The 15766-nt window shown below is 44.2% G+C and overlaps 1 protein-coding gene across 2 annotated transcripts in view; it reads left to right on the top strand.

Annotated features, from left to right (window-relative positions):
- Positions 1-15766, top strand: part of SEPTIN10 (septin 10) — a 52550-nt gene that overhangs the window by 5159 nt on the left and 31625 nt on the right. For both annotated transcript variants that reach the window (XM_060168689.1, XM_060168690.1), the window contains exon 2: positions 14597-14665. In XM_060168689.1, coding sequence (XP_060024672.1) covers positions 14597-14665 — 69 coding nt within the window. The remainder of the gene's footprint in view (positions 1-14596; positions 14666-15766) is intronic.

Here is a 15766-nt window from a genome sequence, read left to right on the forward strand (position 1 = left end):
ACAAGATTAAAACTACCATTTTAAATACCTTCAAAACCAATCATGATTTAGTATGCTTAGAATTTTTTATTACTTTTAGTAAATACGCATATTCTGCTCGAGTGTTCTTCCTGTCTTTGAAATTTTGTATTTGGCAGTTACACTTATTTGAAATTAACTACTTTCTTTGTATTTCTCAAAAAGTCCGGAGATTTCTTCATTGAGGATCTAGCTGAAGCAGTTTAGATACAATAGAACTCAAGGTTCCTTACACTATGTGATTCGTTCCAGAACTAGTCATTGTAAAGGTGAACTTTCGTGTGCTAATCTTAAAGTTGTCCAGAATTGTGTTTTGATGGCCCCTTTTTCCTCATTTGTTTTGGTTAATTTAAATAATGCCACAGGGATGTACAAGCTCCCTTTTGGCTATCTGCAGGCTTTCCCTGTCAGAGGCAAATGAAGGTGTGTGGTTAGACTTTTACCAGCTTAGGGAAGCTCTGAGCCCTGGGTTTTCTGGAGCACTTCCAAGGACAGGATACTTTTAGACCATGTGTTTGGAGCATCTGTTTTGAGAAACATTGTGACCATATTCTCTCAGGAGCCATGATTGACTACATTCTAGAATTTTCAGATTTCTTTCAGTCTGCTTTTTCTGACACTAGAAAAATTTAAATTATGGAATAACTAAATTGTTGGGGCAAATTAAAAAAAATGAACCGGGTATTGAGACTACAAAAGGAAGGTAGAGTCAAACAGAGCATGTGAAAGATTTTTGAAATGCAGCCTTTGGGAGAAATGAAGTGGAGGAAAATGAACCTAGGTGTCAGAATTTCACTCCCATTTCTTTGTGTTACGAGGGAAGATGCTTGGAGATGCAAGTAAGTGGAAGTGGCAGCTGTGCCATAGTGAACATGGAGGGCTGAGGCTGTGGAACCTCTGTTAGGGGAGAGGGATAAAGATACACCCTCTCAGCCGTGTTCCATTTAAGGCCATCCGGAATCTTTTCCTGTTGAAACAATCCTAAATACTCTGACATCTAGGCCTGAGCCAACTGACAGATGGAAATGTAAGCATATGGCAGTTTAGCAGAGGTTGCATGGTAGTCATTTAGTTCACAAAGTATGTGTTTCAGAAATACTTATTAACAGAAGTAGAAATTATATAGGAGGAATAGGGTTGTTTTCTGGGATGTCAGACCTGAGTAAAACAACTGAAGCAAGTATTAAAATTATGACATATGCTGAAAAAATAAAATATGCATCGTGAGGCATAAGAAGGAGTTAAGGTTGGGGGAAAGGAGAAGAGGCAGTTTCTGTTTGAGATGTGTGTGCGGAGGGACCGGGAGGACGGGCTGGCCCTGCAGGTTCCTGCCAGGTGTGATGGGGTCCCCGGCCCCTCCAAGCCAGTTTCAGGCAGCCTGGCGTCACACAACCACAGGGCTTACCAAAGATGAGGTGCAAGAACTGTGGGACGTCTTCTCTGGTTTCCTTTCCCTCTCCTCTGAAGAACCGGATCAAGGTTATCCTGCCCTCTATTCGGACCATGTTTATGGAGACAGTGAGGAGTCCTTTTGTTCTCATTAGACAGTGTGATTGGTATGTGTAGGAAGAGGCCATAAGTAATGAAATGCTAGGTAGAGAGTATATTGATGGATACCATAAATGTTTTGTGAGTGGTCTGTACTCGTTTTTTCATGGACAAATGTAAGTTGTGCACAGTGATATTTTTGCTTAGTTGAGTGTATACTAACTGGACTGTTACTTTGCGTTATTAATTAAGCCAGGATTGCTTGAATGATTTTCAAACATTAAAAGATGTCTTTGTTATAAAGGAGCTTTGTTTTAAGATGAGTTATTAACTGGGGCCGTCCTGTATGTGTAAGTGGGAAATTGTCCTCATTGGCAAATTGGTAGCTAGGATGCTCAGTCTTCAGGGCAGTGACTCAGGGCTTCAGAAACAAAGGCATTGAATTCTCCTCACCAAGTCTCCTCTTGTGAAAGTATAACTAGCTTAGGGAAGGTTAGTCAGAGGTCACTTTCCTAACCCCTGGTGAGATCTCGGGAACCGAGAAAGGAGTTTGATTAGCAGTGAAAACAGGTGGGCAGTTGATTTAGGACCAACCTGGGTGAAGAGACTGGAGCGCAGGGCAGCGTGGAGAGAGCTGCGGAGGAAGGTGGGAAATGCTGCATGCAAACGTGGCCTGTTTCAGTCTTTTGTCTAGAGCAGTAGTTATCATTTTTCATTATTGCCCTTTCTGGAGAAAAATGAAATTTAAATCAAATTTAATTAATTAATAACATTTAATTAGTCTTATTAAATTAATTGATCCAATTAATTAAGTTTTCCCTAATGAGAGGAATTCAGTACTAAAGAATAAATTTTTTCAGATAGGGTTGATTGAGCTTTGGAGGTCCACAAACCACTGATTTTTTTTTTTTTTGGTCCCCCAAGAACCAATTTCTACCACCTTTGTGGTGAGGGGATACCCCCCATTGAGAATGCATGATCTAGAGTTAGTTTTTCTAGGAATAGGGCAACAGGTGTACTTTGTCTGCTGATGGATTTGAAAACTTAGTCTAAGACTGTAAATCGTCTGTACATTATGGGTTAAATAAGGCATTTGTGAACCTACTCAGGACCTTAACTGTAGTGTTGTTTCTATGGAAACTGTATTCTAGATCCAAAAAGCTTACTGAAATGAACTTTTGGAAAATACAACCTATATGTGAGATGGTGATTTGTACTGGTTTTAAATTTATATAAAGAGTGAGGCCTTTTTGCCAAAACTCAATATTGAGCTTAGTATTAAAGGAAGAGATGGCCATGGATCAGCAGAGAAGTAATATTTTAGGCAGGAAGAAGATTCTTCATCTCAGACTCAGCCTGTATACTCAATCTTAAAATATCACGAGATGCCTTTCAATTGTATTTGCCAATCATGAAAAAAATAGCTTTAAAATTTAATGTATATTTTTAAAAAACTAAAGGAAACTTTAACCATTATTTTCAACTTATTTAGATGAATCTTAACTTTTTTAGTGGTCTGGTAATCTCTAAAGATCTTTGCAAACACTAAAGTATTCAAGGTATATTTTGTCTGGGACACCACTGGGGTAACTGAATGCTCCCCGTGCTAACATGCATTCACTGGGGCAAGTGCTTGACTTGCATTATCACATTTCTCCTCCCGACTCCATGAGCCGAGTACTGTTATCTCCGTTTTGGGGGTTGAGGGTTAACTCTCTCAAAATTTGTTAACAGACTGTCTCTTGTTTTTCTCCTGTTGTGCTGGTGCCTCTTTGGCCCGGGCCCTGGCACATGGCTTTGGCAGTTGCTTAGTGCTCCCGACCTTTGTATCTCTTGCCACCATAAGCAGTTAGCTCCAGCAGCCCTCTTTTTAAAATTTATTTTTATTATTTATTTATTTATTTTTGGTCGCATTGGGTCTTCGTTGCTGCGCGCGGGCTTTCTCTAGTTGCGGTGAGTGGGGGCTACTCTTCGTTGCGATGCACGGGCTTCTTATTGCAGTGGCTTCTCTTGTTGCAGAGCACGGGCTCCAGGCGCGCGGGCTTCAGTAGTTGCGGCATGCAGGCTCAGTAGTTGTGGCTTGCGGGCTCTAGAGCGCAGGCTCAGTAGTTGTGGCACACGGGCTTAGTTGCTCCGCGGCATGTGGGATCTTCCCGGACCAGGGCTCGAACCTGTGTCCTCTGCACTGGCAGGCGGATTCTTAACCACTGCGCCACCAGGGAAATCCCAGCAGCCTTCTTAAGCCATACATTTACACTGGTCATGTTAACCCTTCTCTCTTGTGACCTCGGTCATTGAGACAATTTCTAGGGGCTCTCTGTTTCGGGAAAAGATAGGCTGCTTGTCATATAGTAACAGAGATTCTGTTGTGTGGAAAAGAATTATAATTTACAGTTTCCACATGACTCTGAGAGCCAAAAGAACCTAATACTTAACTGTAATTTGAACAATTGGAGAGACTGTTTTATTCTCATTGCATATTTGCATATTTTGTTGAATATTTTTTTTTATTGCTTCTCACAAATAATCATACATGTATCATCTAAATCATTTAGTTTGTCTGCAGATATTCTGTTTTTGTTAGCTACTGCTTTCCCATGTATTGATTACTTACTTAAAAATTTTTGTTATATCTTTAAGAATTAACTTTTTTATTAAGCTATAATTTATGCACAGTGAAATTTACTTTTTTAGTACAAAGTTTCATGAGTTCTGATGAATACATACAGTCATGTAACCCCAACCACAATGAAAAATAGAGAACTGTTCCAGCATCCTCCACCCCACATTCCTTGGTGCTTCTTTGCAGCCCTCCTCCTAGTCTCTATCACTTTTCTGCCCCTATTTGGGCTCAGTAGTTGTGGTTTGCGGGCTCTAGAGCGCAGGCTCAGTAGTTGTGGCGCACAGGCTTAGTTGCTCCGCGGCATGTGGGATCTTCCTGGGCCAGGGATTGAACCCGTGCCCCCTGCATTGGCAGGCGGATTCTTAACTACTGCACCACCAGGGAAGCCCGGTAAGTGTGTTTTAACCTTATAAACTGCCAAACTGTTTCTCAAAATGTTGGTGCCAAAATTTGCATTCCCACTAACAATGGTTCTGCATCCTTGCCAGATAGTTTTTTTTTAAGTCATTCTGATGGGTATGTAGTGATACCTTGTGTTCTAATTTACATTTGTCTAATGACTAATGATGTTGAGCCTCTTGTCATGTGCTTATTTGCCATCCCTATATCTTTGATGAAGCATCTGTTCCAATTTTTTCCTGTTTTTTTAAATTGAGTTATTGTCTTTTGAGTTGTACAAGTTTTTAAAAATAGATATTTCTGACATAAGTTCTTCATGAGATAAATGATTTACAAATCTTTTATCCAAGTATGTGTCTTGTTTTTTCATTCTCTTAACAGTGTGTTTTGAAGAGCAGAAGTTTTTTAGTTTATTAGGTTCAGTTTATCATTCTTCTCTTGTGGATCATGCTTTGGGTACTGTAGCTAGGAAATCTTTGCCTTCCTCAGACGGAAGCTCCTTGACTGGAGAGGAGGAGCCTCTGTGGGGGACGTAGGGAGGAGGGGACCGGCAGCGGGGGGCTGTGTGTGGAAGCTTCCTGTGGTTCACAGACACCTGGCAGCACAGAGCCCCGAGGGGAGGTGGTCGCCACTCCCCATTATTCGCTCTCATCCTGGAAAGTTCCGGGCTTTGACTCTTACGGGCCTGGCATACTGTATGCTCACCGCCTCTGTTCAGCCATCTCTGAAACGCCTCCTGCCGCAGGGCCTGATGGATCTCCAGCGAGTGACCTGTGTGATTGCGGCCCATTTCAGCCTCCCGCCTCCTCTCCTTCAGTGTCCTGCTCTCCACCCTACTTTAGCCTCGCCTTCTAGTGGGGAGCACCTTGACCTTGTCATCATCCATAAGGGCACCCCTGCGATCTCAGTCTGACCACACCTCCCCTCTTCCTGTTCACTCCACCAGCTGCTCCCGGTCCCACGGTTCTCTGATCCCGCCACCTTTCCCTTCCCCTCACATCCTCCATGCCCTCTTGTCCCTTCGTGGCACGTCTCAGCCGCCTCTCTCGCTTCATCGTTCTCCCCCGGCAAACCCACACTGCCTGCAGTCAAGCGGTGCCGGACTCCGCTCCTGCGTCCTCACAGCTGAATGCGATGGGGGAGCATCGTGCTGAGTTGTCTTCCTTCATGTCGTGACCACTCGGCTCAAGAGGCCTTGATGCTGCCGACAGACTGTACTGCATGTTCCTCATTCATTCACCGGCTCATCCTTCTAGGTTGAGGGTTGCCAAACATTTTCTTTAATGGGTCAAATAGTAAACATTTTTGGCTTTGCGAGCCATGTGGTCTCTGTGTACACTGTGTCCTGAAAGCAGCCGCACGCGGTCGGTCAAGGAGTGGGGGTGGTACTCGTGCTCTTCCAAAGCTTTCTTCCAGGACTCCATACTTCTCCGGATTTCTTTCACCCTCTTTGACTGTTCCTTCTCAGTCAGTTGGACTGATTACTCCCAGTACCCCAAACTTGAAGTGTCAGAGTCCCCCCAGGGCTCAGTTCTGGGAGCCCTCTCTTTTCTAAGCACCTTCACTCCCAGGGTGACTCACCTCGTCCCACAGCGCTGAGGACTTGCCATGTATAGATGACGTCACAGTTGTTACCTCCAGTCCGGGTATCTCTGCTCTGTCCACTTGAGCATCCTGCTGCCTACTCAGGACCTTCACTTGAGCGTCCAGCAGGCATCTCCAGTTCAAGGAGAGCCGCCTTCCCTAACCCCTCCTTCTGCGGTCTTCCCAGTTCCAGGAAGGGAAGCTCCCTCCTCCCCGGTGTTCAAGCCCAGAACTTTGGAACCGTTCTCCACATCGCTCCACATTCTACACTGAGCCTTCAGCAAGTTCCGTTGGCTCTGCTGTCGAGGTGGATCCAGAATGTGCCCACATCTCACCTCTTCCACCGCTAACAGACCGCCATGGGTTAGCGCAGTAGCCGCGCACCGTGTCTCCTTGCTTCTGCCTTGCCATCCTTCAGTGTCCTCTCAACACAGTAGCAGTAATGAATCTTTTACTACAAAGATAACTCACGTCCCTTTATGCTAAAAGCCCTTCAAAGCCAAGTTCTTCAGTACGCCGTGGGAACCCTGTGAGGTCCGGCACCACTCTGCCTCTCTCTCCCTCTGCTGCTTCGCCTGCTTGCTGTTCCAGGAACCCAGGGGCGCACACAGCTGCCACATCTTTGCAGGGGTCCATTCCCTCTGCCAGGAATGCTCTTCCTCCAGGTGCCCCTTCACCGCTCTGCTCCCTGTGCTCCTTCCGGCCTTCGCTGAGCTGCTGTCTCCCCTGTAACCACCCTGCTCAGAGCGGTGCCCCTGAGCCATGCCTCCGCCTCATTTCCTACCCCCATCCCCCTCTGCTGCCTTATTGTTCTGTGCTGCACTTATTATTCTCTGTTATCACATCAGAGCATGTGTTTTACTTTGATTTTTCCCTTTCTTCCCCTAACTGGAATGGAAGCTCCATAATGACTTAATGTGTTTTCTTCTATTTTATTAAGTTATTCAGCCCCAGGGCCTCGGACAGTTCCTGGAATATAGGAGGCACTCAATTCATATCTGTTAAATAAATGCATTTTTATAGATATTTGAGGAAGACATATTCTTTTTTCTACATTAGTCGTTGTTAAATTCACATAAGTAATAATATATATATATATATTTTTTGCGGTACGCGGGCCTCTCGCTGCTGTGGCTTCTCCCATTGCGGAGCACAGCCTCGGGACGCGCAGGCTCAGCGGCCATGGCTCACGGGCCCAGCTGCTCCGCGGCATATGGGATCTTCCCGGACCGGGGCACGAACCCGTGTCCCCTGCATCGGCAGGCGGACTCTCAACCACTGCGCCACCAGGGAAGCCCAAATGATAATATTAATGGATATCAAGAAGAAAAGGAAATATTTATTCTCTTCCCTTTAGAATCAGACTCTATACATGCTTGCTCATATGTATAATTTTTACTTGTAACCATGGTGTCAACAAAACCTTATATTCTTTTCTTGCCAGTTAATATCACATATAATTTCTCTTAATTTTCATAATTATTGCTTCTAATCTTTGTAAAAATATTCCCTGTAGCCAGTATTTCAGTATAGACTCAGTATATGCAACTTCATCCTTCCTTTTGAAGATTTATCTTTTTCTGACTTACAAAAATGGGATAATAACTTCTAAACTGTTACTAGTAATATAGTATTAACTAGTATAGTATTAACTATGTTCTGTGTGAAAAGTAAACCTGACTGGCCTAGTGAGTTGGGCTGGATTTTTAGTGCTCTTATCTATGTGGAAGAGTACAAGTCTTATGGAATCAGGGGACACTTTAAGGCAAATGGGAACTACCACTGTATTTGTTTTTAATAACCCTGTAAAAATTACCCTAGATTTATTTTACACTTGACTAAAGATGCCGGTGATTAGGTGGAAGCTCCTTGAGGGATCCGGGGCCGTAGGAACCTTAAACTCAAATTTTCTTTCCTGCTAAGCACTGCGGCCTATCAGTTTACCTTTGTCTGAAAGGCGTGGAGGTGCTCCTGGCCTCACTGGGAGGCTGAGGGAATGTCCCACCCTGCTGCCTTCTGCTGTCCTCCTCGCACTTAAACTGAAGCCGCCTTAGGTTACACTGCACTTACTGCAGCTTCCAGCCACGCCAGGGGTGCGCTCATGCTTTTGCACACATTGACTCCTTTACGTCCTTTTCTCCTTCGCTAGGAAAATTCCTATTTCTCCCTCAAGGCTCAGCTCAAGCCTTTTCTTGGCAGTGCCATCTCTAACAGTGCAGGCGTCATTTCACCACAAGCCACTCCTGTGCCCTGTCCATGGTTGTATGCATGTCTCCTACCTGTGCTGAAATTCAAACCGCAAAGATATGACTTATTCACCTTTGAGCCTCAATGCCTGGGGTCCTGAAAATGTAGGTCTTTTAGTAAATACTGTGTATATTTGTGGAATAAATGAAAAGCAATGTATATTGATAGATTTCTCACTTATTTCTGAGTATTCTTTTCTTCCCCAAAAGTTCCTTGTCAATTTTAAGTCCTTTAAACGAGTTTTTCTGCCTTCCCCTGTCCTAAGTAATTGACTTCTCAACTTTGATTGGCTTGTCACCTAGCCTGCCTGGGACATACTACCTCTCCCTGGAATGCAAACCATCTACTTTTCATTTAAATAAGCCTTTCCGTATCAACTAGGTGTGGTTGTGTTCTGTCTTTCCTTAATCCACTTTGTCTGTACTTGCAGTTTCCCATGACTCATCCTTCATTCTCCATCACATCACATACTTTTCCTCATTGCTTGCTCACAGGTCATGCATTCTGAGTTGAAAGCGAACTTAGAAGATCAGAGCAGGAACTGGCGCCACAGTTTGCCCGGGTCAGTAGCTGAATCCTTCCCGCGCAGCCCAGCCCATCTTGTTAGACACCTTTTTTTTTTAGAGACCTTCAGAAGTTTCCCTTTGTTGTGTCAGGTCAGCCTCTCTAGTTCATTCGTGGGTCCTGCTTTTTCCCTTGGGAGATTCATCTCCATGAGACAGACTATAGATGTTTGAATATGCTTTGCTGTCCCCTGATGCTGCAACAGGCCAACAACACTGGGGAAAAGTACCTCACACAGAACTAGAAAGTAATGTTTAGAAGGCTTAAAAGCTTCTGTATAATACATGAAGCCATGAGAGAACTCGGAAAAAATTTAGATTCATGTTTTTAAAAAACTTGGAGTGTGGAAAGATTTTCTAAGCCTTACATTTAAGGAAGAACCCATAATAGAAAAGATTGCTCGATTGAGCTCTATGGAAACCAAGAAGATCAGTGACAAATCCAGAAAAGACATTTGTAATACACATGACAAGCATGGAGTTACATCCAACAGCTCTCATTAATAAGAAACAAAAAAGGAATACCCTAATAGGCAAATGGGAAAACGCGAACTGGTGATGAATGAAAATATACTATGTACTTTTTAGGCCAGTAACCTGAAAAAAAAAGTTCAGAATACCAGAAATCAAATTAAGATTTCAGTTTTTGCCTAACAGATTGACACTTAAAAAATTGTTAACACCTGTATTGATGACTATATAATGAAATGATACTTTATTTTTATACTGATTTTGGAAATGTAAGTTTGGCAATATGTTTATACCTCTGACCAGTAATTACAGTCTAGGGATTTCTTGTGAGAAAACTTATCAGATAGATGTACACAGTGATCGATGGTTATACAGGTGTGTGTGGGGTCCTCAAGGAAGAGCCAGGAGTGTTAGAGATTGACTGGGGAGCGGTGGAGGGGGGCATGGGGCGGGGGAGGGTACCGCCCTAGAGGAGAAAGGGGAGGAAGCAGAATCCACAGAGAGACCCTCAGAGGCCATGCGGATCCAGCAGAGTCTGGGCCAGCCCAGTGTCTGCCAGGGCAGCCTGCGTGGGGCAGAAGAGCCCAGGTCCTGACACCGCACTGCGCTCAGGCCTCGGCTAGGGCTGCCTGGGAAGGCGTGGTGTGGGTCCAGTCCTGCAGGCCCAGCTGCTGGAGGCCATCAGCTCATTGCATCCTGTGTAGCCAGAGGGCAGTTCTTGTTGGAGGGATATCTGTGGGGCACACCATTTGGCTGCCACAGAGGAGTGTTCATGGTAGTGTTATTAAAGTGACACAATTAGAAAGGGTGTTTTTTTTCCTGTAATAAACATAAAATACTCCTTTTCTAATTAAGTGGGGGAAAGTAATTTCAAAATAAGATTGCATTTGTATCTAAAGCAGCTACATACACATTACTGTAAGGGTTTCTTTTGAGCTTAAAATCCCTAACTCTTTTTCATATGAATTACTCTCAAGAATTTTCCCATCTTGATGATCTTTTGAGGCTGCATATGAGACTCTGTAGTTACCCTTTAACTTTTATGTTTATTGGAGATGGTGGTAAAATTGAAGTGATATTTTGATGGAACTTGGCCTACCCTAAGCTGCCCTCGACCAAGACTGTCTTGGAGGGACAGGAGGCCAGCATGTTGCTTCTCCTGACAGTGCCCAGTCTTATTGATTCAGTTGGATTGTTTCTTTTTTTCCCTGGTTGTAATTAGTATCCACTTCCAAAATCAACTTCTGTATAATTTGAATAAGGTAATTTTACTACTTGTTTTTAGGAAAATTTTAGATGAGTATATTAACTTTACTTTTAAAATTTACTTAAGCTGAAGATTTAATAAAATGATTTTAAATAATGCATCTGTGGAATCTTTCAAAGTATTGTTTTAAGCCAAAGAACGCGGATCTCTTGAAACCCATAAAATAGGCCCAGATAACTATTTTGACCTCTCTGCTCTTCATTCTCTCTTTTTTTTTTTTTTTTTTTTTGGCCTAAAGAACTCCAAGCAGTACCAGAGGATAATTTGAAAACTGTGGTTCTATTTCTTGGATTAGCTTTACAAAGATAAAAACTGTGGGAAAGTGAAATTAAAATGAAGCTATTGTAACCCAAGTCATAATTCTGTTCCTCCAAAGCTCATTGTTGTACCTAGAGAAGTGATGAGGCATTACAGGACTGTTTCCAGGAGAGTCAGAAGAGTCGTCAGGAAATCTAGGGTCCTGTTGTGAAAGAATCACCGAATTTTCCCCATAACTGACCGGCAGGAAAAAGGTCACCTACCACCTGTCTCCAAGGGACCCCAGGACAGATTGTGTGCAGCCTCTGTTGCATTGCCTCAAACTGATATTTTGAAGAAGGTGGAGAACCTGATCTTCCCCAAAATGTTCTGCCATTTTTTCTGTGATTCGTTACATACTACAACTTTAAAAAAATTTGTTAGACTTTGCCAGGAGTTAAAAGTACTGTATAAAGTTTTTCTTTCTGGGATGTAGGTGTAGAGATTTAAATACATGTGTGTTTGTGTGTGTATGACGTATGCTTGTATTTAAAATAAAAGCTACTGACTCTCATCAAAAATGTAGATGGTGATTTTGTTAGTTTCCCTGGTGCCTTGGAATGAGATTTGATTGCCTATTATGAGCTTGTGTTTTCTCTGAGATAAGTTCTTAAGATCAAGGGCCGTGTCTTTTCCTCCTGAGACCCAGTTCCCAGCATAGGATTTACTAAGAAGCTAGTCAGTAGTGGAGCAGACTGGAATTCCACTTCCAGATTTTTTTTTAATTTAGTGTTTGCCACTAGAGGGACTGGATCAACTCTTGTCCCTTTGTTATTTTACCTTCAATAATGTCTTGTTAATTTATTAAAAACTGTTTTCATTCTAAAATGTGTTTTGGAAATTTGACTAGTCAGGTAGTACCAGTGGAAAATACTAAAAATAACTATTTATAATACTTTTATGTGACTCATTTTTACTTCCCGATCAAAATATTTATCCACAGAGATTTTAAGTAAGCTTTTTGGCTGGTGTTCAGAAACACAGGAAATGAATAAACAAAAGTGGATATTTGATATGAACTTACATAAATGACAGAAACGTAACCTTGGTTTTATTAGTCAAAGTTTAAAGTTTAATCATAAAGGAGTACAAACCCTATCTCATTTTTTCTAAGCAAATTTTACACATCAATGAAACTGCTTCCTAAGCAGCATTTCACAAAAATTTCGATATGCTCTCCATTATATTAAAACCCCAAAACTACTTTCTTAGTATAGTTTTATAAAGATTAATTTTCATTAGAGTTCTGTAGTTGATGAAGTTCAGTTAGACGTGGCGGCACCCGCTCCCATCCCAACGGCAGCGCATGGCCGCGTGAAGGCTCTGTTCGCTTTCCCTCTGGGCCTGCGCGGGGCCCTGAGCCGGAGCTTCGGGGGCGCCTGGGTCCCGACAGCAGGTCCCAGCCCAGGCGGACACTCCAGGCCTCAGCCCACAACTCGTCTGCCCCTGCTCGGCTTCTCGCCTCTTCGTAACTTCGCCAGAGATGATGAGCGTTGTGTTTCCAGCAAACTTTCCCTCACGGTTCACTTTATCCAGATAAGAAATCCGGCCTCCCTTCCGGGGCTCAGGGGTCTTCCCACCTTATGCCGCCTTGCCTGATGCTTGGCCGTCTCTTGGCCCAGCGCAGTGTCACTGTCTTTCCTCTTTTTGTGCGTAGCCGTGACCACTGCTCTCTTTTCCCTCTGCTCTCACTCTTCTGTGCTGGCTCAGAGTGGGGATGTGCTCTCTGGCTCGTGTGACTGTGACGGGCTGGGGGGAGTCAGGGAGCTGTGTGTACAGTTAAAACCACACTAGGCCAGTTCTGGTGGGCTTCGTATCATTACGTGCTTTTCACTTTTTAAATGGTAAAAACACAGCCAGTGCTTGTGTGTTCATCCCGAGCCTTGGCTGTGCTCTTATACGAGGCCTCTTCCCACTGGCCAGAGCCACCTGTCACCACAGTGCGCTCAGTTAGTTGGCTGCTCAGAGTTTGGACTTGCTACGTGTCCTGTTAAGTCCCAGGGTCAGTCTTCAAAAGCTTACATTACCCAGAAAGTACCAGAGGAAGGGGGTCGTTAACGTTGTGTAGAACGCAGTCCCGACGTGCCCCGTGTGTCTGTTGGTGTTACCTTCACAGCCCAGGGTGGGGGGGAGGGGCGGTTCGAGGCGCCAGACACGCCCCTCCCTTGCTACAGGGTCCAGTCCCCCGTCCCACGTGTGGGCAAAGCTGTTCACTGCAGTGTAGTTCACTGTATTTAAAGACAGTGCATCCGCATGTTGTGTAGTTTACAGAACAGAGCGCTGTCCTGTAGATGGAGTGAGGCAGCTCACATTCTGCGGAAACAGTCTGCACCAGAGAGGTTTTTTTTTTAAGAGGGAGTGTTCATTATTTATTTATTTATTTATTAAACAGAGTCACAGATTCATTTATTTTTGGCTGCGTTGGGTCTTCATTGCTGTGCGCAGGCTTTCTCTAGTTGTGGGACGCAGGCTTCTCTTTGTGGTGGCTTCTCTTGTTGCGGAGCACGAGCTCTAGGCCCGTGGGCTCAGTAGTTGTGGCTCGCAGGCTATAGAGCGCAGGCTCAGTAGTTGTGGTGCACGGGCTTCTCATCGCAGTGGCTTTTCTTGTTGCGGAGCACGGGCTCTAGGCGCGCGGGCTTCAGTAGTTGTGGCTCGTGGGCTTAGCTGCTCTGCGACATGTGGGATCTTCCTGGACCAGGGCTTGAACCCGTGTCCCCTGCATTGGCGGGCGGATTCTTAACCACTGCGCCACCAGGGAAGTCCCCCCACCATAGATTAAGTGGAAAGGAAACACCCGCTGCAGAGCATGGGTTATGTGCCATGTCTGTGAGCCAAAGAGACTGCACGTTCCCACCACACGCATCCTCTACCCCCAGGAGGTGGCCTCTGGGGAGAGCACTGCTGAGGTTGCAGGGAATCAGGGGAGGAAGGGAACGTACTTATTCTGCTCTGTGTTCTCATTGGCACCGTTTGCGTTTTTTCTTACTACATCCATGTTCCTGTTACTTTTTAAAAAGGCCACGTTTCCTCCTTGCCTCGCACTGCCCTCCAGAGTAGGGCGGCAGTGCCCTTGAGGCGGTTGCTCGGAAATTAAATTCCCACAGCTTCTCTGGTACTGTCTTCCCCACTCCCTGCATACAGGTGACTGAGTACTTGGTCTACACTTGGTACAGTAGAACGAACACCAGCTTTGCAGTCAGAGTAGACCTGTGCCTACAGCTTACTGGCTTGTACGGTTTAGGGTGAGTTACTTAACCTTTCAGAATCCTAATTTTCTTGTGCAGGCTGTGGAGTGGTAATGTGTGTAGCTCAGATCTGTCCTGAGGATCAAATAAGAGCACGTACTCCGTGAGCTGGCATGGTGATGGGCATGTGGTAGGGGTTCTATACATGATAATTTTTACATTTTTGTGTGTGTGGGTGTAAGTGCAATAATGCATATCATGTGTTGACTATCACATATTACTTACCTGTGCAGATATCCTTCCAGCAAGAAAACCACAGTTTTAAACATGAGTCACTTGTGTAGATTACAAGTCAAAGCTTGGTGATAATGACAATATTGGAATTCCTTTTTAATGTAAGTACATTACTTAGATATAGGGTTTTTTGGAGTAATATCTGTGTTTTCTTTTTCAGCTCTTTCAGTCTCACATGGCAACAAAAACAGCGCATATGTCCACACAAGTATTTGACAATGAAGAGAAAGTGAGTGTATCTTTTAAGTAGACCCACCTTGTACTCTGGATGCCTCTGTGGTTTCAGAATAACTACTGAGAGACCTGAAAGACTTTTGTTCTACTTACCTTGAATATGAATTAACTGTTATGTTGATCCAAGTTAAAAATCAGTGACGAACTGCATCACTGTCGACTGTCCACAGCGTCTCTACCCTGCCTGACGTTAAGCAGATGCAGGTTCCAGCTCTGCCACGGCAGGCAGGGGGAGCCTGACACTGCTGTAGCTGGCGTCCTCACAGACCTTGATGATGACAGGGTGGGACGCCACGGGACGGCCCTGTCAGAGCCTTCCTGAGTGCGAGGTCAGACCTTAGTGCTTCTGAGGGCTTTCTGAGTGCCTGCACTGGAGGGATGTGTTTGGGTAATTTGTATTAAAAGTTATGTTTAGAAAGAGGGAGTAAATTTAATTTGGTGAACGAGGTGAGTTGTCAGTGTTTTAAAAGAGAAAACAGTAACTGTGAGCACGGGTCACGAGATCCCTTTCCTTTAGCTCCATGCTCCAGCAGCCTCTGCCTCCCCACACGTGCTGAGGTCCCCCCAGTTCTGACACTTGGTCATCTGGCCACCAAGCTGCCATCATTTTATCTCTGTTCTCTCATTGGTAGTTGTAGTCTGTTCCATCTTTATTTTAGCACCTCGCAGACTTTGAATTACTTAATCTGTCTTCTAGCACGTCGCTTTGCTGAAACTACTGCAATTGTTTAGTGACCGATGCACTGAGTGCTCACTGCTCAGTTCTCATTCTCTCCAGCCCCTCTTCTTCATTAAATGATGCTGACCACTCCCACATTTTTGAAAAGATTCTTTTATTTCCATGACATTAAAATCACATGCTTTAGAACCAGGAGGGATTCTATAGGCCATTTAGTTCAACTTTTGTGCTTCCAATAGAAACTAACAAATACTGTTCTAATCCTCTTGAACGCTCTCACGGCCAGCTGGGACGCATAGTGTGTTTCTTCATTCTCTCTTCTTTTAAATCACAGAGATAACAGGCTTACCTGGTAAAAGGGACTCGAAGGGCACAACTCGTTTGTGGACTAGTTTTCTGTTGCTCCGTAACAAATGG

The sequence above is a fragment of the Lagenorhynchus albirostris genome, chromosome 13 (genome assembly GCF_949774975.1).
Source record: "Lagenorhynchus albirostris chromosome 13, mLagAlb1.1, whole genome shotgun sequence".
NCBI lineage: Eukaryota > Metazoa > Chordata > Mammalia > Artiodactyla > Delphinidae > Lagenorhynchus > Lagenorhynchus albirostris.